This window comes from Felis catus, chromosome F1, assembly GCF_018350175.1.
Source record: "Felis catus isolate Fca126 chromosome F1, F.catus_Fca126_mat1.0, whole genome shotgun sequence".
In the NCBI taxonomy this organism is placed as follows: Eukaryota; Metazoa; Chordata; class Mammalia; order Carnivora; family Felidae; genus Felis; species Felis catus.
Genome location: NC_058384.1, coordinates 47,737,620 through 47,763,340, shown reverse-complemented (window position 1 = coordinate 47,763,340; position 25,721 = coordinate 47,737,620). Strand labels below are relative to the sequence as shown.

Below are 25,721 nucleotides of genomic sequence, written 5' to 3'. Positions count from 1 at the left end.
TTATTTTAAAGACCATTTTAAATTTATCTGCTCTGCCTAGATGTAGATTTCTTATATATCCCATTTTGGGATTCATTAAAATTGAATGTATGGATTTGTGTTTTTCATCAATTCTGAGTCTTGGCCCTTATTGCTTTAGATAATACCTCTGTGTTGCCTCCCCCCACCCCCCCTTTTCCCTTCTCTTTTTTGGGACTTTTTCAATTTCAGTGGTTCTATTTAGTTCTTTTTCAAATCTTTGGTCTCTTTCAAAATAAATTTTTCTCCTGTAAATATTTGCAAACTTGTTTTGTAAGCTTTGATCTTTGATATTTGTATTTGAAGTCCTTAGTTACCTTTTCTTTTGACTGTTTTGACTGTTGTTTCATTCATGATACCTCTCATTTCCCTGCATGTTTAGTTTTTTAGTACATTTAATATTTTTGATTGTCTTCATTTACTCATTTACGGTTCATTTTCCTTGGAGTTTTTTTCTGTGGAAATTCTTTGAGTTCCAAATTGAAGGTGGGTGGATGGCAGGGCCGTGGAGGGGACTCCAGGAAAGGTTTACATTTGCGTTTGCAAAGTACCTAGGAGTGTTGCCAATATTACATCACTTTAAATGAAATTTTCAGTTTGAGGGTTTTTAACATCCAGACATTGTTGCTTTTTCTTGTCTTTTCTCTACTTTTCAAATTTCAACTTCTTTTATTTAGGAAAAAGGAAAACTGTATTTTTAACCTGCTGGGAAATATTCATAAACTTGCTCTGTTTTAAAAATAACATACAGTTTTGAACTTAACTTGGCTATATCAACTATTTGTATTTTATTCTTTGACAATACTAACATAGTTATTTCACTAGAACTGTACCAGTTTAGATAGTAGTGACTTTAGTCCTATCACCCATACTCCTTCACTCATGGAATGTAAAATAGAATAAATAAATTGCAAATATTGGATGAGTCAGTGGACATCATAATATTTCTCCAAATTACATATATTCATCTACCATATCACATGTGCATTTCTGGTTGTATTTGTTAGAACACTTTAAATTGGAAGTGATAAATACCAATTTGTAGTAGCTTTACCAAAAAATAACTTATTTGGCTCAACATGACTGAACAGTCCTGGCTTCTGACACAGTGCTAAAATGATATCATCAGGGGTTGGTCTTTCCATCTCTTGGGTTCTCCCCCTTCAGGGTTGAAGATGACTATCAAAAACTCCAGGTTATCTAGCACAGTAGAAGGACAGTGCCTGTTTTCCAATAATTCCAGCAAAAATCCAGGATTAAGTCTCATTGGCCTGGCTTGGATAATGTGTTTATTTCTCAGTTAGTTATTGTGGTCAGGGTGGTTAATTCCTGCCTAAGATTCAAGCAAGGGCCAATTTACAATTCGGAGATTCGATTTTCCTTGCAGTTGCCAGGGCGTTGATAAGAGGTAGGGGACAGGAAAAAGAGTGGGCAGTGGGTTTATTTCTAGTTTACCATTATACTGAACTTAACCCCTGAGAGTCCTACCTTTATGAAAGAAGGAACTTATGTTAGATTCCCTCCCTTGAGCAGAATTTGACCTTTATTTCCTATTCCAGGAACTGAGTGAAATAAAATAGCTTGAGCTTAATTAGTTTGCCAGCGCCTTCCATGGATGGAAAAGTCTGCATTGTTATTCTAACTTTAGTTTAGGAGAGTAGGTTAGAAGATCTATCCTTGTGTTAATACATGAGATCAAAGCTGAAAAGCATTTTGAAATACAGACACATTTTACTCTACAGAAGGCTGCTATCCTAAAGAAAGACCTAGATATATTCAGAAATTAAAAATACTAGCGCATGTAAAAATTGTAGGCCATTAGTTGTAGGATGTTAAAGAACCATGTTAATACTCTGAACCTCAATAAAACTTTCATCAGCAAATAAGTGAACCTGCAAATGCTATGTAACTCCTTCCTTAAGCTTTAGAAGTTGAATTAGGTGTTTAATAGACATTAAAGTTGGATATTATAAATCACTCGTGTGTGTGTGTATAGTAATTTATTAAAGTTTATAAGTAATTGTATACTTTTATAACATTTACAATTTCAAAAGCTAGAAAATAGATTCAGTGTTATATTTAAAAATGTAAACATTTTAATCCCATCTGGATAGAGAGGATTGAAATAAAGCATCTTTCACTTGCCAGTGAGACAACTTTGTTCTTTGTATCTGGAGCATAAGCTTCAAGAGGGCAGGGACGATGTTTTGTACAACTATGTATATTGTGTAACTTAGCACAGTGTATTACTGTTCACTTAATACATTTTGTTGTAGCTTTATATTAAAACTGTTTCCAACAGTGCATGTATATTAATTTTAACATGTTTAATGATTCAGAGTGTTAGTATTTGGCACTTCCTTTTTTGTTTTTTTAAAGATGTTTATTTTTGAGTACACAGTCGAGTGGGGAAGGAGCAGAGAGAAGGGGATAGAGGATCCAAAAGCGGACTCTGCACTGATAGCAGTTAGCCCAATATGGGGCCCTAACTCATGAACCACAAGATCATGAACTGAGCCGAAGTCACCAACTGAGCCACCCAGGCGCTCCTATATTTGGCATTTTCTAAGTAGGCTTGATTTATAAATAAACTGAATCCATAGGGAGCAAAATGATTATCTGGAGGAAATTTTTAAATTTATGGAAATCTTAACTTTTCCATTAGATTTGGACATGGATATGAAAATAGCTCAGAAATGAAGTTTAGTTTATCACAGTCACCATCTACTAAAGACCTTCATGAGTATGAGACTAGTTTTACTAATGATGAATCCAGCATGTGATATTCAAAATTTTCAAAGGACTTTAATAAAATATGCTAATAGACTGTATTAGGAGTATGCAGCTAAAAAAAAAAAAAAACGACTATTTTGAAATGCTTTGTGAACACCAACAATCTAGAGGTGGCAACAGCTCTGCAGATTGCTAAATTATATTTGAAGATAATCTGTTGATGGTACAGTGGAGAATTGAATCACATGGTAGAGTTGGTAATTTACTAAATTACTAGCAGTATTTACTAAGACAATTAGCATACACTTATTTAATTTCCTCCTTAAAAATTTGCAAAGCAACCCTGAAATTAGATGGCATTTTTCTAATTTTGCTTAGTCATAATCCATGAAAAGGGGTATTTTGTGAAGCTCTTGGATATACTAAGTCATGTATCTGGGAAGAAGCCACATCATCTTATTTCAAGTGACCTTTTGATTTATAATAGGATATCCTTCTAATAGCATTTGAAAAACCAAGGATTAGTATGGTCTTTTATGTAACTTTGGAGAATGCTAAGTGCTAGATGAAAGAACATAAATTGTGTGTGTCTCTGTGTGAGCCAACTTATGGACTAAGTGAGCTGAGTGCTATTTGGCATGGGAAGAAAGATTATACTCTCTACACATTGTAATCTGTACATGCAGAAGCAGGTTCATTTAAAAAAAAAAGAAAGAAAAAAGGTTTGGTTTAAAACTATCAATATTTTAAAAATAATTTCTAACTTATTTTCCCATTTGTGTCCCACTGAATCATTTGACCTTTTTTCATCTCTGTTTTTTCAAAGATTTGTCCCATCAGATGAAAAGAAGAAACAAGGCTGCCAACGAGAAAATGAAACTTTAATACAGAGAAGAAAAGATCAGATGCAACCAGGGGGCACTGCAATTAGTGTCACAGTTCCTTATAGAGTAGTAGACCAGCCGCTTAAACTTATGCCTCAAGACTGGTAAGATTATTTCTATTTTATGTAGTCATTAATTTTTTTGTATAATTAAAAAGTATCAAGTTTTGTCATGAGTTCTAGATAGAAACTATCCCTGAAGACATTGTTAGTGTCTAACTTGGTCATTAATAATGTCCATGTTTTAGTAATACCTAAATAAATTTGTATTCTGGATAGCTAAACATTATTTTACTTATAAGAAACACTGACTTCTGGAAAATTTAGTAAAAATTCTTAACACTGTTTATTTGTTTTGGATCAGCTTTTAGAACAAAACTTCCAAATAGACTAATGTTTTGAGAACCTATTGTTGTAGTTTTTTGTTTTGGAGAATTCACATTTTAGAGTAAGAAATGATAAGTGAAGAAATTGTTACTTTTATTATGAGGACTAATTTATTAATAAAAACAACATGGTCACCCTACCCTGGTTTAGCTCTTTAATTGCATTAAAATGTTCTTTAAGGGGCGCCTGGGTGGCTCAGTCGGTTAAGCATCCGACTTCGGCTCAGGTCATGATCTCGCGGTCCGTGAGTTCAAGCCCCGCATCAGGCTCTGTGCTGACAGCTCAGAGCCTGGAGCCTGTTTCAAATTCTGTGTCTCCCTCTCTCTCTGACCCTCCCCCATTCATGCTGTCTTCCCTGTCTCAAAAATAAATAAACGTTAAAAAATAAAAAAAATAAATTAAAAAAAATTAAAAAAAATAAAAATAAAATGTTCTTTAATAAAATATTAAGGTATTTTTAACAGTGTCTATTAGCTCAGATACATGAATTATCTTACATTTTATTAATATAAGGTAGAGTAAAAACAGTCTTGAGAGTGCATCTCTGTGTGACGTAAGAGAATGCAACACATTGATGCATTAACTGAAATTTACCTTTGAGGTACTTACCAGTCTTCACACATTAGGAAGTCAGGGCATTGAAAATATAAGTATGTTAAAAATGTATTATATGAAGTAAAATGAGAATGTCAGTTATCAAGTTTAAAACTTGTAAGAAAGTTATTCCATATTAGTATTACATGTTTGCAGTTATTTGCAGATGTTGATAATACAGTGTGTACAAGTGCCATCTCACCGTGCTACAGAATAATGCTTGTATATATTAGCTAGGTCCCTAGTCATTGGTATCTTAACTTAGGAATATTTTCCTTACCTTTCTTCTTTCCTTTCTCTGTTAATCCTTTCAAGAATTCACCAAGAGTACTATTTATATTATCCTGCTTACATGCTAACCCTGCGAAGCCCAGTAGGATCTAGGTGATGTCTCTCCAGCAAATTTCCTTTAGTTTGGGAGGTACCTTCTGCTTTCAACTATTGTATGGCTAAAGCTAGGTCATGAAATTAAGAGGTCATTTAATAGTGAGCTCTATTACCAAAGATCATTTGGCAGTATGGGACATGTATTCCATGAAAGGAGGAGATTTTTAATTTAAGATTTCATTTTAGCCTTAGAGATTTTGAGCAGGTTAGAATTTTAAGCTGTGGCTTTTCACAGCAACTTGAACTGTTGCTGTAGATCTTTTATCTGAATAGAAGGTAGCCCTGGTTTAATTCTTTGTTGGATGTATAGAGTCTTCATCTAATGCAATGGTTATTAAAAATGTGATCTTGGACCTCTGGGCATTCCTAAGACCATTTCAGGGAGTTGTAAGGTTAAAATGATTTCCGTAATACTACTAAAATGGCTGTTCTCATGATTTATCAGTCCTCACCCAGGAACAGTAGCATAACCGGGGCACAGGATCAGCCATTCCCTCCCTTTCTTCTTCTCACTCCTCCTCTTCTTCCTTTCGTTTCTCTTCTGCAAATGGACTGTCCATGCCCTTCTGTTTCCTCATCTGTAAAATAGGGTAATAATAGCACTCACCTCATTGGATTTTTTGGAAGATTCAGTGTATTAACATAGGTACTGTGTAAGGTGCTTAGAACAGCACTGGCACATAGTGAATGTTCATAATAAGTCTTATTAATGTTAACTGTTACTGTTTATTATGGTTTTGTTTCCACCTCTTTAGTCCTAGGCATAAGCTGTTTATGACTGTTACACTTATTATAATTTCTCAATTTAATTAAATATTTTGTGAACTAATGAAATACGAGGGCCTAGAAAAAGATTTGTTCTTTTCAGAAAAATAAAGTCTAACAGTTAGAAAAACAAGGTTTTAGAAAAACTTGCGTTTTTAGAAAAACGCTTACAGACTGGGCGCCTGGGTGGCTCAGTAGGTTGAGCATCCGACTACGGCTCAGGTCATGATCTCATGGTTTGTGAGTTTGAGCCCCTTGTCAGGTTCTGTGCTGACAGCTCAGAGCCTGGATCCTGCTTCGGACTCCGTGTCTCCCTTTCTCTCTGCTCCTCCCCTGCTCACACTCTGTCTCTTTCTCCTACAAAAATAAAAAAAATTAAAAAATTAAAAAAAAAATTAGGGTGAGTGAAACAGTTGTAAAACAATTGGAAAAATTTTTAAGAAGTCTGATGGTTTCTATACTCAAATTACTTTCCAAATACTCAGAAGAACTCAAAAATAAGACCTTGGGGCTTCATAAAATGATTGGTGAGTTATTTATAATGTTTTTAATTAATGTAAAATATTTAAGATCTACTTGAATTAAATGATTTCCTTTTAAAACCAACTTTTTCAATTAATACATCCACCAGTGTTCCCTATTGCATTGGAAGAGTGGGCCTGTTAGTCTAGGAGAAGGGCAAATTAAAAGGTTAAAAAGATTGCATATAAGGATTGTGTATGTAATTATGTTTAAAAGACCCAGGTGCAGTGCATGAGACGTATAGCAATCATTAATGTATTTTAATGGTAACGTAATGAAGAGTTGTGGTAATGGACTTTGTTTGCCTCACAGATGTGTTGACAGGAGACTATATCACATGAATCATTGAGTCCTTTTCTTAAGGATTTACAGTAACCAAAGTTCATCTATGAGATACTGTCTCTCTATTCTAATCCTCCCCTGTTTCTATTTATAGGGATCGGGTTGTAGCAGTTTTTGTGCAGGGTCCTGCATGGCAGTTCAAAGGCTGGCCATGGCTTTTGCCTGATGGATCACCAGTTGACATATTTGCTAAAAGTAAGATTCTCTTTATTTATACTTTTACTTTAAATATTCCTACATTTACCAATATAGAAATGCTCTTGCTTTATGTAAGAGAAAGCCATCTATGGCTGTGCATATACGATGTGTGTATCAAAGGATTCCTATTAATATATTTTAATTTTTAAGCACCTGTGAACTACTTTTTTTTTTTTTGGACATTATTATTTTTTGTGTACTTATATCTAAAAGTGAATTATCCCCTGAGTTAAATAGAATTACTTTAGGCCTTAAACTTCAAAAGCATTAATATTTTTGCACGTCCATATGTTTTTATTAAAACTGATGACTAGTTTTAAAATGGGCTGACTTTTGCTAACAGTAGTGTATAGCTGTAATTTGAAGTGCCATATGATTTTTACCAGCTGTTTCCACTGTCTTGAATGATTGTAGCATGATTGACTTTTTCTTTTCATTCAACTCTAAATTCAAATATTCTCTCCTTTAGAGAAGCCTTCTCTGGCCATCCTGGAAAGCCATTACCTCCTCCCAGTTACTCATTAAGCCCTTTTATTTTCATGATAGTACTTGCTGCTGTTTGGTATTATCTTGTTTTTATATCTTTATTTTCAGTCTTCCTGGTTATAATGGCAAGTTGCTTAATGGGAGGAGCCTTTTCTGCCTTGTTCGCTCTTGTATTGTCAGCACAGAAGAGGGCGTGGCACAAAGGAAGCATTCAATAGATACCTGTTAAATTAATGGATTTCATGTGGCTTCTATCTTTTGGTATATTAATATATCAGTATATACCAAATGTAGGTTAATCTGGTCTATTTTTTTTGCTGGTAGAGATACTCCAATTATTATTTAATTCAAGTACCCAATTAAGTTAGTAACCACAGTAAAATTGTTTTTAAAAAACCATTCTAATGAAACAAGTATGTTTATTAGAAGTAACAGCTTCAGTTATTATGAACGTAGAGTGTGCTACTGTAAAATCCAGCCTCTTTTAAAGCAGCCTCAGTTTTTGTTAGTGGTATCACCATTCTTCCAAGATAGAAACTACCCAAGCTTGAAAGCTTTACTCATTTATTCTGTTCTGCCTTCATTCATTTTAATTAATTATTCTAATATTACTAATATTATGATACTTTTTATGTTATTTCTGAAGCTACAGAGTTGATAAATAGAAAGTTAAAGATAGAGAATGGGGATTTTAATCAAAGTAAAGTATCCATGAACACGAATATTTTACCTACTTGCTTGCCTGTTGAATTGTGTTTTAATAAAAAGAATGATTATGCCTTTGTAAATGCTGTCTAAATTTCATTTAGAATATAATGATGTTGTAGTAGTTTCGTTCGTATTGGTAGTCTTCTGAAATTTAGATAACTTGAGTCTTTTTTTTTTTTTTAACAAAGTTACGATTTTCTTCCATGAATTATTCTCTTTTTAATCTTCCTTCTTTACTGAATCCTTTCTGTCAGCATTTACAGTGAAAGTAAATCCAACTCTTGATTTTGGCTCAGGTCATGATCCCAGGGTTGTGGAATCAAGCCCCATGTTAGGCTCCACACTGCACGTGGAACCTGCTTGGAATATATTCTCTTTCTCCCCCACCCCCACCCGTGTGAGTGCGTGTGTGCGCTCTCTCTCTCTGTCTCTCTCTCTCTCTCTCTCTCAAATAAAAAGAAAATGAAAGTACTCTTGCCTCTTCCCTCTTAAAATAAAACCCTTTCTCCTGACTTCAAAGCTCCTTTTCTTTTTCCTTTTATGAAATTTTGAAAGAAATGTCTCTACTAACTCATTTTCTATTCAGTTCTCAGTCCTCTGTTCAGCTTTCTTGCTCTCCACTAAACTGTTCTCACCAAACTTACCAGTGACCCAGATATTAGATCCCTTTAACCTCCTTATCAGACTTAAAACCTTCTTTTCCAAGGCTTATTACTCTTTTTTCAGACTCTAGCTACTTTCCCTCTGGCTTTCAACTACCTGTTAATATTTTGTTTCTCTTTTCCTTTAAGTATAGATACTCTCTCAAGGAGATCTGATAGCTTTCAATTATCATCTATATCCCTCCCCTTATTCTAAGGTTTCTAGCTTATATTCTGGGCCTGTATATCTCAGTAATTACCAGATAACTCCTCTGTGAGGTCTTGTTGGTATGTCAGACTCAGCTTGTTCCATATGGAATCGTCTTGTTCTCTCCCTCATTCCCAAACTGTTTCTTTTCCTCATTTAGTTTTCTTTAGTAATTTGCCTAAGCTAGAAACTTAGGAGTATTATTATCTCTTAGCTTTTAGTTGATCTCCTTGTTTTTACTCTTGCCTTTTCTAGGTTTTCACCCTTTGCCCCATAACACACTTAGAAAATGGTAACATCTATATAGCATAGCGGAAAACTGAGGGTTTTAACAGGAGCATCTATATGGGCCATGGTAAAAGCTTGTACTATTTTTCTTCATATTGCATTATAGTAAAATCCAAAATTTTTCAGAAGATATTAAGTATTGACTTGTATAAAATGGGCAAATAAAATCTTTTAAACGTTACAAGAAATTTGAGCTTACAACTGCATATAGCTTTTTAAAAATATTTTTAGGGGCGCCTGGGTGGCTCAGTCGGTTGAGCGTCCGACTTCAGCTCAGGTCACGATCTCACAGACCGTGAGTTCGAGCCCCGCATCGGGCTCTGGGCTGATGGCTCAGAGCCTGGAGCCTGCTTCCAGTTCTGTGTCTCCCTCTCTCTCTGCCCCTCCCCCGTTCATGCTCTGTCTCTCTCTGTCTCAAAAATAAATAAACGTTAAAAAAAATTTTTTTTTTTTAAATATTTTTATGTTTGAGGTAGCTACATGTATTTGTTGATCAAGATTTTTAAATGATGATTTCTTCAAATTTTTGCTGGTTATCATTGAGAAAAAGTTTTCATTAATCTTCTAGATTATGTTGCCCCTTTGTCATCTGATGTGCCATCTTTGTACCTACTAAATATTATTCAAGAGCATTTTGTCTATTTCTTTTGCTTCTTTGTTCCTGTAAAATAATGCTGACAAGATTCATGCGGTTTGTAAAAAATGAACAATTCTGAATTGTGTGAAATACTTTGCTTCAGTACTCATTGTGCTACCAGTTAGAAGACTGGCTTTCTTATAAAAGAACTTCATTTGTTCTATTTTTTGCTGAGGTTTGTAAACTAAAAGTCTTTTTCTGAATCAGAAAGATGTTTTGTATAATGTCTTGGTGTAAGTTTGCTTGCCTTCACAGCTTCATGCCAATAAAATTTTTGTATAATGAGAGAAGCCTTATGCTTTCTTATTTGTGACTTAGACTTTTTAGACTCTAATGTTTCACCATTAATTTTAAAAGTTGTCTATTCTGGTGGAATAAATACTGTATAAACTAAATCTATTGAAAGTAGGGAGTGGAGTACTGTATGCTTTTATAGATTTAGATAAATCATTTTTAAAAATATATTTTTAAGAATGATTTAAGGTAGGGGCGCTTGGGTGGCTTGGTCAGTTAACTGTCCAACTCTTGATCTCTAGCTCAGGTCATGATCTCACAGTTCGTGAGATCGAGCCCTGCATCAGGTTCTGTGGCTCCCTTCTCTCTCCTTCTCTCTCTCTCTCAAAAAAAAAAAAAAAAAAAAAGAGAGAGAATGATTTAAAACAAATCATACTGAGAAAATTAGAAAAGTGAAACATGTAGTAAGGAAAATAGGAAGTATTGAAACTGTTGACTTCATTTAATTTAAAAATTTTCTAAATTAAAAAATTTTTACACATAAATATTTTGAAAATGGGTTTTTTGAAGCTATAATGTGTAGCCCTTTTAATGAATCAGTTTAATTCATTAAATTGAATTAAACTCAAAATGAATGATGTGTTTGGTGAGGGGACCTTTAATTGGAAAAGCAAATAGTTTAGAAGTAATGTTTAAGTGTTTCTGTTTGTGAGCACAAATGATTCGTTTTGGATTTGCATCAAGAATTAATTACACTTCGATTCATTGTTAACATCCAAAGCCAGTAGGCTAGCAAGCAATGTGGAATAAACAGTCCATAACGTAGCTATCAAAAAAATGAAGTCAATCATTTTTCTCTTTAGAGACCCCTACTACTAGATGATGATGATGGTAACAATCATATCTTATATACAAAAAAAATTAATGGAAAGAAAAGCTAACTCTTACGTGTGTACTTGTAAAACAGAAGCTTCACTGATGGTAAACTGATTGCAGATACAAAAGTAAGATTCAACTGGATGATCAGGGAGAGAGATTCAAAGTCAGTATTTTATGGTCCATTTGTTAACCTTTTGTAGGATACACCAGCTGGGAGGATTTGCCCGCTAGAGTCTTTTATTCACCCGACACTAGAATTAACTGTTAACAATGAAAATCAGATAATTTCATCTTCTTGCTTTAATCACTTTCTAGTGGTTTACTATCACATTTGGAACAAATTCAGATTTTTTTTTTACCATAGCCAAATTTTACAGTATAGGACATTGTCTACAGAAGAAGTTATTCTGGTTTATAGGGTGTGTGCCAAGCTTGCTTTCATTTCAGAGCCCTTTACCACTGTTCTTATGCCTGAAATCCTCTTCTTGATCTTTGCTAGACTCGCTTTTTATATCATTTAATTATCTCCTTCTAGGTAGCTTTCCAAATTTTTCTTTTTCCCTTTTCATCATTTCTTACCAAGTCCCATTCGTTCTCACTTGCTAATTATTTCTTGAGTCTTTCTCTTGCCAGGCACGTACCTTCTCCCTAGTTGAGCAAATCTCTTTCTTCTCTAGATTGTTAAATTGTATCAATAGTCGCTGCTAAACACTTTGCAGTGATTCTCCATATCTCTTAGATGAAAATCCAAACTCTTTAATATGGCCTACAAGGCCAGCATTGTTCTGAATCTGGGGTCTTACCTTTTGCTCATTCTTTACATTACTTTGTATGATGCAGTTCCATTAAATTTCTTTAGTTCCTAGATGAAACTGTTTTCTCTTTGAGCATGTTCATGCTAAACAAAAGTCATTTTCTGTGTTTGCTTAATTCTTACTCAGCCTTTAGGTCTTACGTTAGATATCATTACCTACGCAAGACTTTCTGAACTCCATGGTCTGGGTAAGATACTCTTTTATGTTTCTGTGGTACACTCCTAACTTTATCATACTGTATTTGAATAGTTTTTTTCTTATTATCCTTCACAAGACCATATGCATTTTATTAGCCTCATAATATGCATTATTCCTCATTTCAGTCCCAGTGACCCAGTCCTTGGTAGGTATTTGTTGAATGTTTTTGAGGATACCACAGTACTTAGTAGAATCTATTTCAAAAGTCTCTTTGGTTATAATGTAGCTTCATCTGGTTGAAGAAAGATTGTTTTTTTTTTTAAAGTTTTTGTTTTCTTTTGAAAAAAGTTTTTTTTTCTTAATGTCTATATTGGGGTGTTTTTATTCTTTTATAAAACATTTTTATAATTTTGATTGCAGTTTGAATTAAAAATATTATTTCCCCCCATACAGTTAAAGCCTTCCATCTCAAATATGATGAAGTTCGTCTAGATCCAAACGTTCAGAAATGGGATGTAACAGTATTAGAACTCAGCTATCACAAACGTCATTTGGATAGACCAGTTTTCTTACGGTTCTGGGAAACATTGGATAGGTAATTCTGATCCTAAAATTCATTTACTTCTGCTTTATTATAGTAATTTTCCTTTCTCCTCAGTTAGATTTTAAGCTCTTTAAAATTGTATGCATATCCCCCAGTTTCCTTTTTTGAACATTGTATGATGCTGATTTCTAGTAGATATTAATAAATATCTTTGTTGTACTGATTTTAGAAATAGATGGAGAAAGGGCTTATAAGCTTGTTAGAAAGAACAGTAAACTCCTGAGTCAGAAGACCTAGATTTTAGTCCTGATTTTATGATCTGGCTGTAATGAACTGTGTGACCTTTTTGAACCTTGTGTTCTATCTATCCCAGGGGATTGGATTTATATGATTCCCTGCAGGGTTTTTTGTTGTTTGTTTGTTTGTTTGTTTGTTTTGTTTTTTTGCCAGCATCAAAAGGTCTCTGACTGGATTTGAGTTAAGGGTAGCCTGTGAAAGGAATTCAGGTTTTGAATTTATTTTAATTACTGTTATAAACAGAATTCTTAAAGTCCTTTTACAGTAATACCAGTTTTGTAATTGGAAAATTTAAGAACAGCCTTATGATCACAGTACCACTGAATTTATTCTCATGGTGCTCTTTAAAATCTGTCACTTTCTTGGTGTAAGTCTCTTCTGAATATTAAGGGTTTTCTAAAGTCAGAGGTTGCTGAGGTAACCCAGTGATTATAATTGATAATATATTAAAGAAAAACATTTATTATTCTAGCCAGAAGCTCTGATTATAGAATTTAATAAGAGGAGTGTTTCTTCTGGCTTCAGAAGTTCTTATTCTGTATTCCCAAAGTATAGTATCAGGCTTCCAGTTTTTTAGAAAACAAAGCATCCTGTTCACTTTTGAATTTTAAGTTTAAAAAAAAAGTCAACTTATTTTTACATTTCTAAAAATTCTAAAATTCCTATAATCATTATAACCTATTATAATATTATTTTCCAGGTACATGGTAAAGCATAAATCCCACTTGAGATTCTGAATTTTACTTGGTTTCCCTTTTTCTGGAGATCTGGATTAAGAAGCATGGATATACCTTGACCTAAAGACTGAGACTCAAGCTTTATGAATTTATCAAGAACTTACAAATGAAGAAGGTCACAGATCCATCTTTTATAAGACCTTATTTGATGCTTTATGCTTCAAAGGGATGATGCTTGTCATCCATATAAGCAAACTTTTTGGCTTACAACTATTTTTTTAATATTAGCCTTCTAGTCTGTAACGGAAATTGTATATTTTGATAGAAGTTTTTTCTCCATTGGTTAAATTAGCATTACTTAAAATTTGTTTCTTTAGAAAATAAATGCAGGTTATAAATGTGTGTATATTTAGAGGTTATAAGGCTCTCTAAGCCATCTTCTGATTTTTCATTGCTCTATAATTCCTTTTATTGAAAATAGTATGCTATGAATGGTATCAAATTTTAGTCTCTGGAACTTCCAAAACTAGCAAAGGGATGTGACTATTTTGAATGAATCAGAATGTCAACCTGTATGTATACTATACCTATACTTATTCTTTATTTAAAAAAGAATAATGAAAAATCAAGAACAATTCTTCAGCTTTGGTTGAACTGTTCGGCCTTTTCAAGACTTCTTTACTTACAATGAATACATTGAATGAATGTACATTCTTCTTTCTCACTGACTTTGGTGATTTTAAAACTTAGAATGATATATTTCTATCTGTGCTTATCTTTCCACTTGAAAAATCTCAGAAGACAGATTAAAAACATGATAGGCTGTAGTACTTTTTGTTTTGGGAGCCAGAGTATGTTTGGGGGAAAGAAATGTATTAGTCCTACTACAATGTAACTTTAACTTTCTTATCTTTCTCATAAGTTCACCTTTGAATCTTACTTTGTATGTATGGTATAGGTTTTGAGTCTTCTGTTTCTAGGCATGTTGATCTTGGAGTTCTTATCTTCCATTATCCCTAAATATTGATAACTCTCCCAGACACCAAAGAACACATTTGCTTAATTAAGTGTCTGAACAGAAACAAGATAAAAACACTGGTATTTTTATGTGCGTATTCAATATCGTATAAAATATAAAACCTATATTTTAACTTAGTAAAATATTTTACTACTTCTCTAGAGTGTTGCATCCAAGGTACAATGAATGAGCATTTTCCTTGAGTCTTGATTTCACCTTTTATTACTTAAAAGCAACTGGAACCTCTACTCCCCTAAAGAGTTTTCGCCATTAGGATTGTCGCTGATTGTTCATCTTGTGTCATTTTTTTCTCCATTTTTTCCCCAGTGATCTCTTAGATGAACATTTTTTTAGTAAACATTTAGCTCCTTCTTATGTTATGCTGACATTACCTAGCTTCATTTTGAAATTTAATGCTATCATAAGAATGAGAAGCACTTATTTATTTTTAAAGTAATCACAAAAGTCCATACCAATAGTGGATAGAAAAAAGTATTTATTCATGTGGAATTCACTATGTTCTTAAGAAAAGCAGTCAGCATTTTAAATTATTAGATTATAGGATATTTATAAGGTTTGAACAGATTCTACCCCCTTCCTTTCTGTGCACCTCTCTTCTTGAAAACAAAAGAACTCAAATTTGTTCACTTTAGACTTTCTCATCATATAAACTGTTTTCAAAATGAATTAATGTATTGTATAAACTTTCTCCATGATGAAATCGTCAAAGACTAGAATCTGTACTATTTTAATGTAAGATTACTTGTTAAGACTACTACAAGTGGACGAGAACTACCTTTCTATAAAAATTTTTAGTATTTATACTTATGTCATATATGAAATTTACTTGATACAGAGTGTGGTTAAAATTGGGAACATCTACTTTAAACAGGGTTTATTTTTCTATCTTGAATTTGCCTTATGTATATTCAAAGGCTTCTGGAAATACTGTAAAGGAACATTAGGAAAAGTACAAATATGCTATGCTGTATGTATTTTAAAATCAAACCCTTAGTATGTACTTAATTTTCTTTTTCTTTTTTCAGCAGTTCAGTCCCTCATTTAGGTCCATGTAATTAATGTAATAGTCATTAATTCCAAAACAGTTTTTTTTCAGCCAGTCATTCGTTATCTCATGACTCCCAAGTCCTACAGCAGCACCTATCACTGTGCCTTGCACATAGTAGGCATTCAGTAAATATTTATATGCATGAATTAATGAACTTTTCAGTGTGACTGATTTATTACAAAAAGTACTTTGACTAGGTCTTGGAGTTTGAAAATACAGAAATACAGGGAATGAAGAGGTACACATAGACGTTTAATGGAAATGAGGTATACATTAATGACCTTGACTTACCATAAGTTACTGTTAACTGGAGACACCCTTGCTTGTCCCATTGGTAAAAGAAAACTCCCATTTCTTTATTCATAGGACACTTTTCTGAGTCAGGTAACATTAAGAAACTTGTAGGTTTCAGTCAGTTAATTGTTCAACCTTGACTGCACGTTAGAATCACTTGGGGGACCTTTTAAATATTTATTGCCTGATTCCTGATTCTGATTTAATTTGTGCTGAGACCTGATCATCAGTATCTTTAAAAAGTTGTTTAGGTAATTTCATGTTCAGAAAGGATTGAGAATCACTGATTTAATTTGTTGTTGAAAACAATGCCAGTATTAAATGTCGTATTTCCTCATCTCCCGCCTTCCCTCCCTCCCTCCCTCCCTGCCTTCCATCCTTCCTTCTCTCCCTTCTGCCCTCCCTTCTTTCCTTCTCCCTGCTTTCCTTCTTTCATTCTTTCTTTCTTGCTTTTACTTTTCCTCTTGGTGGCCACCCTTTGCACTAGACTGACCCCCTTATCGATGGTATTGGCCTGTAATTCCACATAACAAATTCAAGTCTTATTTATTTAATATAGGAGTATTTTGCTGTTTAATATTTAAACAATGTTTAATATATTGCATTATAAACTAGTATTATAGTTTATGATTTGTTTCCCATGTGTCCTTATCCTTATTTTTTTTTTTTAACAGCAGCATGATAACAATCCATACAGAAATAACTAGTTCATAATGAGGAAAATTTCATAATAATTTTTAAGGTAGAAGAACGTAAAGGATTAATTTCTTATCTGCCATGCAGAATTAGTTTGCTTATGAAAGGAAAGAGGCATACTTTTTAATTGGTCTGCACAGAAAAGTAAATTATTCATTTAAATAAAATTCATTATCAAACATTGAAGGAAATATTTTTCCAAAATAAAAATTTTTGTGACTCCTAACAAAGTTAAAGTGATACATTGTTCTTTTTTGGAGGGTGGGGAGGGAGTATTTAGTCTCCATATTTCTTACTATATAACAATTCCATTTTATTGGTATTAACAGTAGAAAATGATGATAGGATACATATTATGTGGCCAGAAATAAAATGCCACTTTGTCAGATAACAATTATCTGAGTCTTAGTTGTTGAACTAATTAGTTAGTTTATAAAACTTTTTGAGACCAACAGTGTATTTTATAAATATTATAAAAGCTGACCAAAATTAAAACATGAAAAATAAATTTGATTACATGAGCCTTAAATATTACTTGACTGAATTTTTATTCACTTGGATTTGATAGTCAACTGGTTACCCTAACCATAGTAAATTAACTTTAGAAATAAAAAACTAAAAATCACTGAATTTTACTTAAGAACTGGATTAGGAATTTTGAAATGTCATGTCCTGTATGTTCTGGCCTATTCATTGCCACATTTGGCTGTATAGTGATGCCAGCATGGTTTCTATCTGTATATGTTGGAATGATAACCAAGGAAAAATTGGAAATGTATAATAGGTGTATAAAAATTATATTTAGTAAATGCATAATATGCAGTAATACTTTCAGGTCATTCATCTTTTGGGGCTTATATGTATTATTTTAGGTAGTGTTTATTAGACTGATCTTGAGAGTTATACATAAATGTATGCCATTTAAATGAGTAAAGCTAAGGAGATTAATTTTATTGCCAAAATTCAAAAAGTGAAGTGATGCTATGTCAAATTTAGGTAGGTGATGTATCTCTCTGAGAGTTTTGTTTGCTACTGAATTCCATTTCTATCCAGTTTAAGTTTGCTAAAAGCTACTTAACCTCCAAGTTTGGTTATATAGTGCTTTATATATAATGTAGTTCATTTACATGGTATAGGCACTATAAATGATTGTTTACCCCCCAGTTTGTATATTTCTCATGCAAAGTGGGTTCTTCAGTGGAACTTAAATTTAGGCCCTGTGACCTGATTAAATGTTCTACTCATTCTTACTCCATTTCAGTGGATTTTTAAGTTTCAACTTGTAAATAAGTTTTGGGTATATTCCCACCCCCACTTCTGCCCTAGTCTTCATCCTTCCAACCAAAAACACATTCAACCAAGAATACAGAAACTGTATTGTGGTGTAGGATATGGACGATGACAGTCTTTTCAAAAAGGGATTTATGAGATTTTTCAGGCATTGTATTTGTTTTGAAAATAAACGTAATGGAAGTTTTCACTTTGAAAACTAAAGAGTTAAGTACATTTCAGTCTTCTGTTAATGTGTTACATAATGGAGAGAATCACAATTCTTCCTAAAAGTAACAAGCTACATGCTGTAATGAGCTTAGTTTGGTTATTGTCCAACTTACCAAGTCCTTATTGTTAGAATGTTATTTACCAGCATACACTCTTAATTCTATTATCTTTCAGCAGTTTGGGCACCCTGATTTTAACATTTTGTAGTTTGAAAACAAACTGCACTCCGCATGTAATCAAATCATTAACAACATCATGGTATTATTGGTGGTGCCAGTAATAATGTTTAACTCTTTTGCAACAAAATTCCTTTAATGAAGTGTTTAATGGGCCCTATTCAAACTTAATTTCCATTCAGTTCATAAGTGCCTACTAAATATGTATTTTATCCTGCTCTTCTGTTCATTTGATCATCTGCTTTTAGGCAGATGAGCATTCACATAACTAAAATAGATACAGCAGGAGTTGTAAATGCTGTTGGATTTTTTAAGGCTCAAAGGTGCTAGTATATAAGAGCACATTGCCAAATAAGCTTTTTTTCTTCTCATTTTCTAAAACAGTTTCCATTTATTTTTAATTAATGATCAATGTTTATGGTGAGTTGGAAAACATCCTCTTAATTTCCTTCAGTGACCATAAAAAAAAACATTAAAAAAGCAGCTCTAGAGAAGGCTATGGTGTTGAGTCTGTCATAATTATTTGTAGATACTTTATCATAGAACTGTAGTTTATAATTCACTGTCATCTAGAGAATATTGATTTATATTACATGACTAATGTAAATAGGGCTCAGGCCACATAAGACCGAAGACATCAGAGGTTTAGTTAATCACATTTGAATATTTTATTGCGCTGTGATTGATTTGCCAAAAAAAATCCAAATGGAAACACATTGGGTTATACAGCATTGACTATGATAAAATATGATAATGTATACTCACAGAACTTGCCTTCATGGAGTTTAACATGTTAAAAATGTAAATATGGTAATGGCATCAATTTCTCTTTTTAAAATTGTTAAATAATGATGTGTTTTTCTTTAAAATGGAATAGTTTGAAATTTTATCAAGTTGGTGTATGTAATGGTTGGGGAAGATCAAATGGGCTTGTTCATGGCATATTCAATCATGACATAACTAATGTTTATGGTCATTTTGACTGTAAAGCAGTTTTAAAGTATTTGTATTTTTATTTACATGTTTTTATTTCATAATGCACCACTGAGTACAAAAGAGGAAGTGTAAGGGTTACTGATGATGAAATAAAGTGAGGGTGTTAATGTAGATTAAAGCAAGTTGATGTAGGAATTTGAGGAGAAAGAAGAAATTATATGGGAACTCACAACTCCATGGGGAAAAAAATACATAGTAAGAATTGGGCAGTGATGTATCTTTTGGGGGATTGGTCATAAATTTAAATGAAACGAGGCAAACTGTGGTGTGATTTTTTTTTTTTTTTCCAGCAGCATTTAGGTACTTGATTCCAGGTGTAGAAAAAGCAAATAGATTTTTAACTTTTGATAGAAGTAGAAACAGACCAGGGAGGTGAAGATATTCACAAAGGTGGTGATTATAGTACCAGAACATGGAATCTAAGCTCTTCAAGGGATAAATGATGGAGAGGAAGTGGTGGATTGTATGAAAGTGGTGCTGACCCACGAACTGAAACCTTCAGTGAAATGAAGCTAAAAGTGAGCCTAAAAGACAAGAAGGTGAGAAGATTGGGTGTGTGAAATCAGGATTTCAGATGTGATCTGATATTGATGAGGAAAAGTCAAAACCTTGGAAGTGACTGAGATAGAAGAAGGGCTCTTTGAGGTGGGGAGTCAAAGATCTGAGGCCATGATTACTCATGTGAATGTTGAAATAACTGAGAACTACAAGAAATAAAGGTGGCAGGGAAGATAGCCACAGGCTAGTGACTCAGCTTGATAGCAACAGGAAAATTCTAACTAGATAGCATGAACTTTAAAGGATCCATGCTCAAAACAAAAATCTTTGGCTTTGTTATCAAGAGATGAGTGAACGTACATTTAGATATTTTTAGATTTTTTTTTAAAGGTATGGATCATCATTTCAATGCCCCCCTCTAACGTGCTTTTTTAAATAAAATTCTGTACTTGTTCCATTAGGACAGATTATGAGGGCTTTTACTATACTAAGTGTAAATCCTCCTTTTTGACAATAATAGCCTTTCTACCTTCTCTGAGTCTCGTTTTCTCCAATTTGCTCCCACATCAGGCTAGTTCTTGTATTCTTTGCCTCTTCTGTAGCCCAATAATAACTGGAAGTGGGAAAAAGTCTTTGTTGGAAGACCTGAGCACTGCTCTGTTCTGAGGTTTCATAATGAGCCCAAACTGAGGTCTCTCCTAGTTGTATGTGCATCTTACTACTAAGGGAGAACACCTTGAATGGTTCCCATAGTGGGTTCAGGGTGCTGGAAAAAAGGAATACTTGGAAATATGGGAAATTGGAAAGGGTTTTTCATTGACTTTTCTGTGGACATCTTATTTCCTCAGTTTGTTTTGTTCTAGATTTTGGATGAGAATTCTTAAAATGTTGCAAGCTTTTTCCCCCCTATACTGGGGTGGGCTAGATGTTATTTTGAGCCTAATCTAAATCTTACCTGAATCTCTTTCTTTCTTTGGTTTCCTTGTTAACATGAAGTGGCATATATTTTCTTGTTTGGTGGCTGATGGCTTTATGGCTTTTCTTTTTTTCTCAATCCCCTACCAATTCTTTAGCTGTTAAGTATGATCGAGCTATGATCCCACTTGACTTCACTGTCTTCACCCAGAAGTGACCTTACCTATTTTTGGTGGAGGAAACAGAAGCCATGGACTTCTTAGTACTTTATCTCACAAACTTATATGCATATAATAAGCATCCTTTCTTTCATTCCTCCTATTACAGTGATTTAAATGTCCTGTCACCCATCAAGGACTTGTCTATTCATATGTTCTCCTACAGCCTTCCCCGCTGTCATGAGTATTGCTCTGTTACAGTTTTCCCTCTAGCTTGTGTCTTCATCCTGTCATCACCCTCTACTTATACCTTTCCACCCACATTTAAACTGGGTTGCACCTTACATCTTAAACAGGGTTCTACGGAGTATGTGAGTGCCTCCCAAAGATCTGTGGGCTTAGATGTATCACAGGTGTGGTACTAGGAAGACTACCTTCAGAGTACCTGCTGAGCTGCTGCGTGGTAGGCTCTCAGTTCCTGTTTGTATGGGTACTGGCATCTTTCTGGTTAATATATCCTTAGCCCACAGAAGTAGAGATAACTGGCTTGCTTGTATTGCTCACAGGTTTATTGCCACTCGTACTGTCCCACAGTTTGACTTGTGCAAAAGGGCAAATGAGTAGACAAAGGAAAATAGTAAAGAAGTCTACAGAAAAATAGGACATTCAGAAGTGGGTGGTGGTGAAAAAGAATTGCTGGTGGAGATGGATAGCAGCTTTAATTTTGAGAAAGCACATGAGGAAGTTCAATCAGTGTGAAATAAACTTTCTATAAATTAAAACAACAAAACCCAATGCATTAAATGTAGTAGAAAAAGAGGGAAATGGCCACTCCTGAGGACCAAATTAGAGGCCTGGATGGAATATGTGCAGTAGTAGTTACCTCTAGAAACACAAGGCCCAAAGACCTGAAGATTGTAATAAAAATGAAAACACCTTGAAGAAAAGTTTGGATATTTAATGTGAATAAGTAAAGAACCGTAAGGAAGAAAGAAAGGAAACAGACTTAGGAAAACAGTTCATAGATACTAGAGGAAAATTTCCCTGGTTTGAAAGAGCTCTCATTCTGGAGGCTCCCTGTAGCATGGAGGGAAGGGGGAGGACACTTAGGCAGACATTTCATTCAAATATTTATGGTCTACTTCATGTCAATGATAATACTATTTTAGTCACTGGAAGTCAGGGTAAACAATTTTGAGCCATGCCCTCATTGAATAGGAAGAGGTAGATAATAAAATGAATGTGTCAGATGTGAATAAGTGATAGAGAAAAAAGTGAAGTAGAGTGACTAGACAGTGCTGGGATAAGGCAGAGGCAAGATACAGTGTTTTATTGGGTGGTTGGAGGCAAGGTGATATTTGAACAGCAATTTGAAGGAAGTGAGGGAGCCAACCTCGTAAATACCTGTGGCGAAAATAAGAAACAAGAAGTTTAAAAGTCCTAAGATCGTGAGTCCACCTGGGTGGCTCAGTTGGTTAAGTGTCCGACTTAGGTCATGATCTCGTGGTTCCTGAGTTTGAGCCTGCATCGGGCTCTGTGCTGATAGCTCAGAGCCTGGAGTCTGCTTCCCATTCTGTGTTTTCCTCTGTCTCCGCCCCTCCCGCCTTGAGCTCACACTCTCGCTCTCTCAAAAATAAATAAACATTACATTTTTTTTAAAAAAATCCTATGGTAGTATCATATCTGCAACTCAGAGACTGGCAAGGAGGCCACTTGGGCAGAGGTGAGGCAGCAAGAACAGTTAAGAGGTGAGTGCAGAGTGGGAGCTGGAAACAAGATTATGTAGGACTTTGTAGGCTACTGTAAAGCTCAGCTTTTATTCATTGGTACATAGGGGAAGCATTGGAGAGTTTTTGAGCAGAAGAAGAGTGACCTCATTGTGACCTTAGGTTTTAAGAGGCATAATGCTCTTAGAGAATAGACTATGTGGTAGTAAAGGCAGAGGCTGGGAGATCAGATCATTGGATATTACAGTAATTTAGATAAATGATTAGGGCTTGGGCCAGTGTGGTTACTGGGGAGGAGTGACAAATGGTCAGATTCTGGAAATATTTTGCAAGTAGATGGATTGGGTGTGATGTGTGATAATAGAGCCAACAAAAAGGTTTTTTTGTTTTGGGTTTTTGCCTAAATAACTGGAAGGATGTAGTTTTCTGCTTACTCTGATAAGAAAGGTTATGTAAAGGTCATATTTGGGGATGGTATTAGCTAAGGGAAACTGGAGTTTTGAGGAATGTTGAGTTTGAGATGCTCATTAGACATGCAGGAAGAGATAATTCAAATTCTTTAATTTCAGGGTAAAGAGAGGACTTCATAAAGGAACAAAAAAAGAAAAACACATCTCCAGGCTTTAAAGAATGACTACAAATAAATGTTTCCCAAGTGAGACCATTTATCTTGAGGATATGCAAGGATCCAAAGAGTATATCTCCCAAGTAACCTCGGTGAGGAACAGGGACATTAGAACTTTTAAGAACTTCAAACAAATGACGAATTAAAGATCTGTGTTCTGTGATAGAGTGGGAATTTGAAATGTTAAGTGGTAAGTAAGAGTTCCTCAAGTGGGAAAGACATACTACCTGGAAAATCTCACATCAGTAACTACAGATGTTAAGCTATTTCAGCAAAGATGTGGGGGCTGAGCTGAGCAGGGAGTAAAGAGTGAGCACCCTAAATTTCTCATCCCTGATGAGAAAAATGATTTCATGGAAGATGACCAACACTTGTTCTTGCAACTAATCAGAAGTTCTATATTTTTGACAAATAGCTTTCTAAAACCCACTTAAAGCACTTTGGAATATTTAGGGGGAAAAAAACAAACTTGTTTTAAGGTTTTGGAGATTTTTAAATAGGTCAGGAAATTACTTGCAAGTTGTGAAATTGTGAAGGTATGAACATTTTGATAGGTATATTTATGTTTTCAACGCAAAAGCACAAAATAAATATCTCCAATAACCATTTTTAAAATGTTCTTTCCATAGCACAATTTTTTTCCAACAGTAATTACTTTCTTGTTCATTCACAGACTTCTGATCATCTGACTTCATAGTAATTTCTAACCTTGTTATTTAGCAAAGAGCTAACTTAGGTTTAAGAGGAAGGTCAACTCTCATTTTCTTGTTCCCACTTGGTTCCATTATTACTGTTATCTTTGTGTTTTTGTTTTGTTTTGATTTTTCCCTCCCTCCTCAGAGATCTCTTTATGCCACTTTTCCATTTTGTAAAGTACCTATAAAGTGTCTGTTTCATTATGCTGGATGAGGGAATGGGAACTTCATTGTCAGGTCTTTTTCTTCCCTCAGTTCACCTTGTACTGTGTACAGATAAAGTGAAGGCATCTGTGTCAATTCATATGTTAACTATTAATAAAGCTTAACTTAAATGCAAATATATATTTATTGTCTTCTTCCTGCACCCAACTGAATCATCTTGCATGCACCCTGGAATGTGTTTGCCCTACTTTGCAGACCAATAGCATGAAGTAAAAATGTTTCATACAGCATTTGTCAAACAGTGTTGTGTGTGGATCAGGAATGTTAGCATTCCAGTGAGGGTGAATTGTGTGACTGTTCAAATGCGAATTCCTTGACCTTTGTTTCAAATTTACTGAATGGGTTTTTGTGGGATAGAGACAGAGAATCCACATATATAACAAGATTCTCAAGTGATTCATGGATGTACTATTTTGAGAGTCAATGACTGAAAACCTGAAGCCAGATTATATTTTCAACCTCATCAAATGCTTCCCTCCCAAAAATTTAGGTCCAGATATACTGCCTTGCAGTCTTTCAACATGCCATCCATTTTCACTGCTCCATGCCTTAGTAAATGTCCCTTTCTCTGCCTGGAAAATGGGTTCTTACCTTTCAAGACAAATTCACACCTGTGAAATTCACATCTCTACTTATAAAATAACATATTTGTGTTTTTGTGATTTCTTCTCATTACGAGCAGCATGAGGGATTTGCCATTGTTAGTATTATCCCATATGAGAAAAAAATCAGAACAAAGTTTATGTTCTTAAAACCAATTGAACAGAGATGTGTTTGCATCAGTCATCTATGTACTGATTAGGAATGGACAACCAGATCTTCATTTCCCATATATATGATGCTACAACTCACTTTAAAATAAAACCGTAAAGAAATCTACCTATGCAAGGATTATTACAGAGATTGTCTCGAAAGGAATGAAACACAATAATAGAAATCTATGAAAGACTAAGCAAAGTTATACCAGTATCTAGTAAGGAGTAAGTATTCACATTTTTCTTATGTGTATTTATAGTACCAGTGCACTGTAATTAGTCATGTTTTAAGATTTTAGGGTTGACCAGTTATCAAGTTTACTATCTCAGCTCCAAATCCACCCTTCTTTGCCCTGCTTTGTAATGGCTGGAACTGGGCCCTGTACAGGTTTCTCCTGTACAGGCTGAATGTTAGGCTGTCACTGGAGGAACAATGTAAGGTCATAACAGGGGAAAGAGTGTCTTTTAATGATTCTGGTGGACTGTATTCAACTTGGCTGCCAGCAGATTAGCATGCAGAAGGTCGGGGACACCCATTCAACAGCCTTCATGGGTCATCTGCAGCTTACATCTTCCTGAAAGTTACTCTGCTGGAAGACCCAGCTGTGGCCCACCCATAGTCTCCATGGACCCCACCACTTGGTAAGGTGCTCCAACTAGGCCAACACCACTATCCCCTCCAGCATATTTCTTCCAAAGTCTATATTCCTGTGTGAGCTAGGCCCTCTCCAATGAGTTCTGAATCTCACTGGAGTAGGGGTGGGGTGGCTCTTACAAGTTCTTACTTTCTTTTTTATTCTCCCACCACTATAGAGGGAGTAGTTTCTTTCTGCTTCTCTTATTTCTATATCCATTAGAATCTTTTTACACCACCTTTTATTAACAGTCTCTAAATTTTCTGTATCAAAATTACTGATGTGGTGGTTCCTATCTCCTGATTGGATTCTGACTGATACATGGGGTATGCTGCTCAAGAGAGATTACTTTGAGAGT

The 25,721-nt window shown here is 34.5% G+C and overlaps 1 protein-coding gene across 1 annotated transcript in view; it reads left to right on the top strand.

Annotated features, from left to right (window-relative positions):
* Positions 1–24,089, top strand: part of CDC73 (cell division cycle 73) — a 135,086-nt gene extending 110,997 nt beyond the window's left edge. Inside the window, exons 14-17 of the mRNA XM_003999432.6 lie at positions 3,578–3,739; positions 6,726–6,826; positions 12,317–12,458; positions 13,405–24,089. Coding sequence (XP_003999481.1) covers positions 3,578–3,739; positions 6,726–6,826; positions 12,317–12,458; positions 13,405–13,441 — 442 coding nt within the window. The 3' untranslated portion in view covers positions 13,442–24,089. The remainder of the gene's footprint in view (positions 1–3,577; positions 3,740–6,725; positions 6,827–12,316; positions 12,459–13,404) is intronic.
* The last annotated feature ends 1,632 nt before the right edge of the window (positions 24,090–25,721 follow it).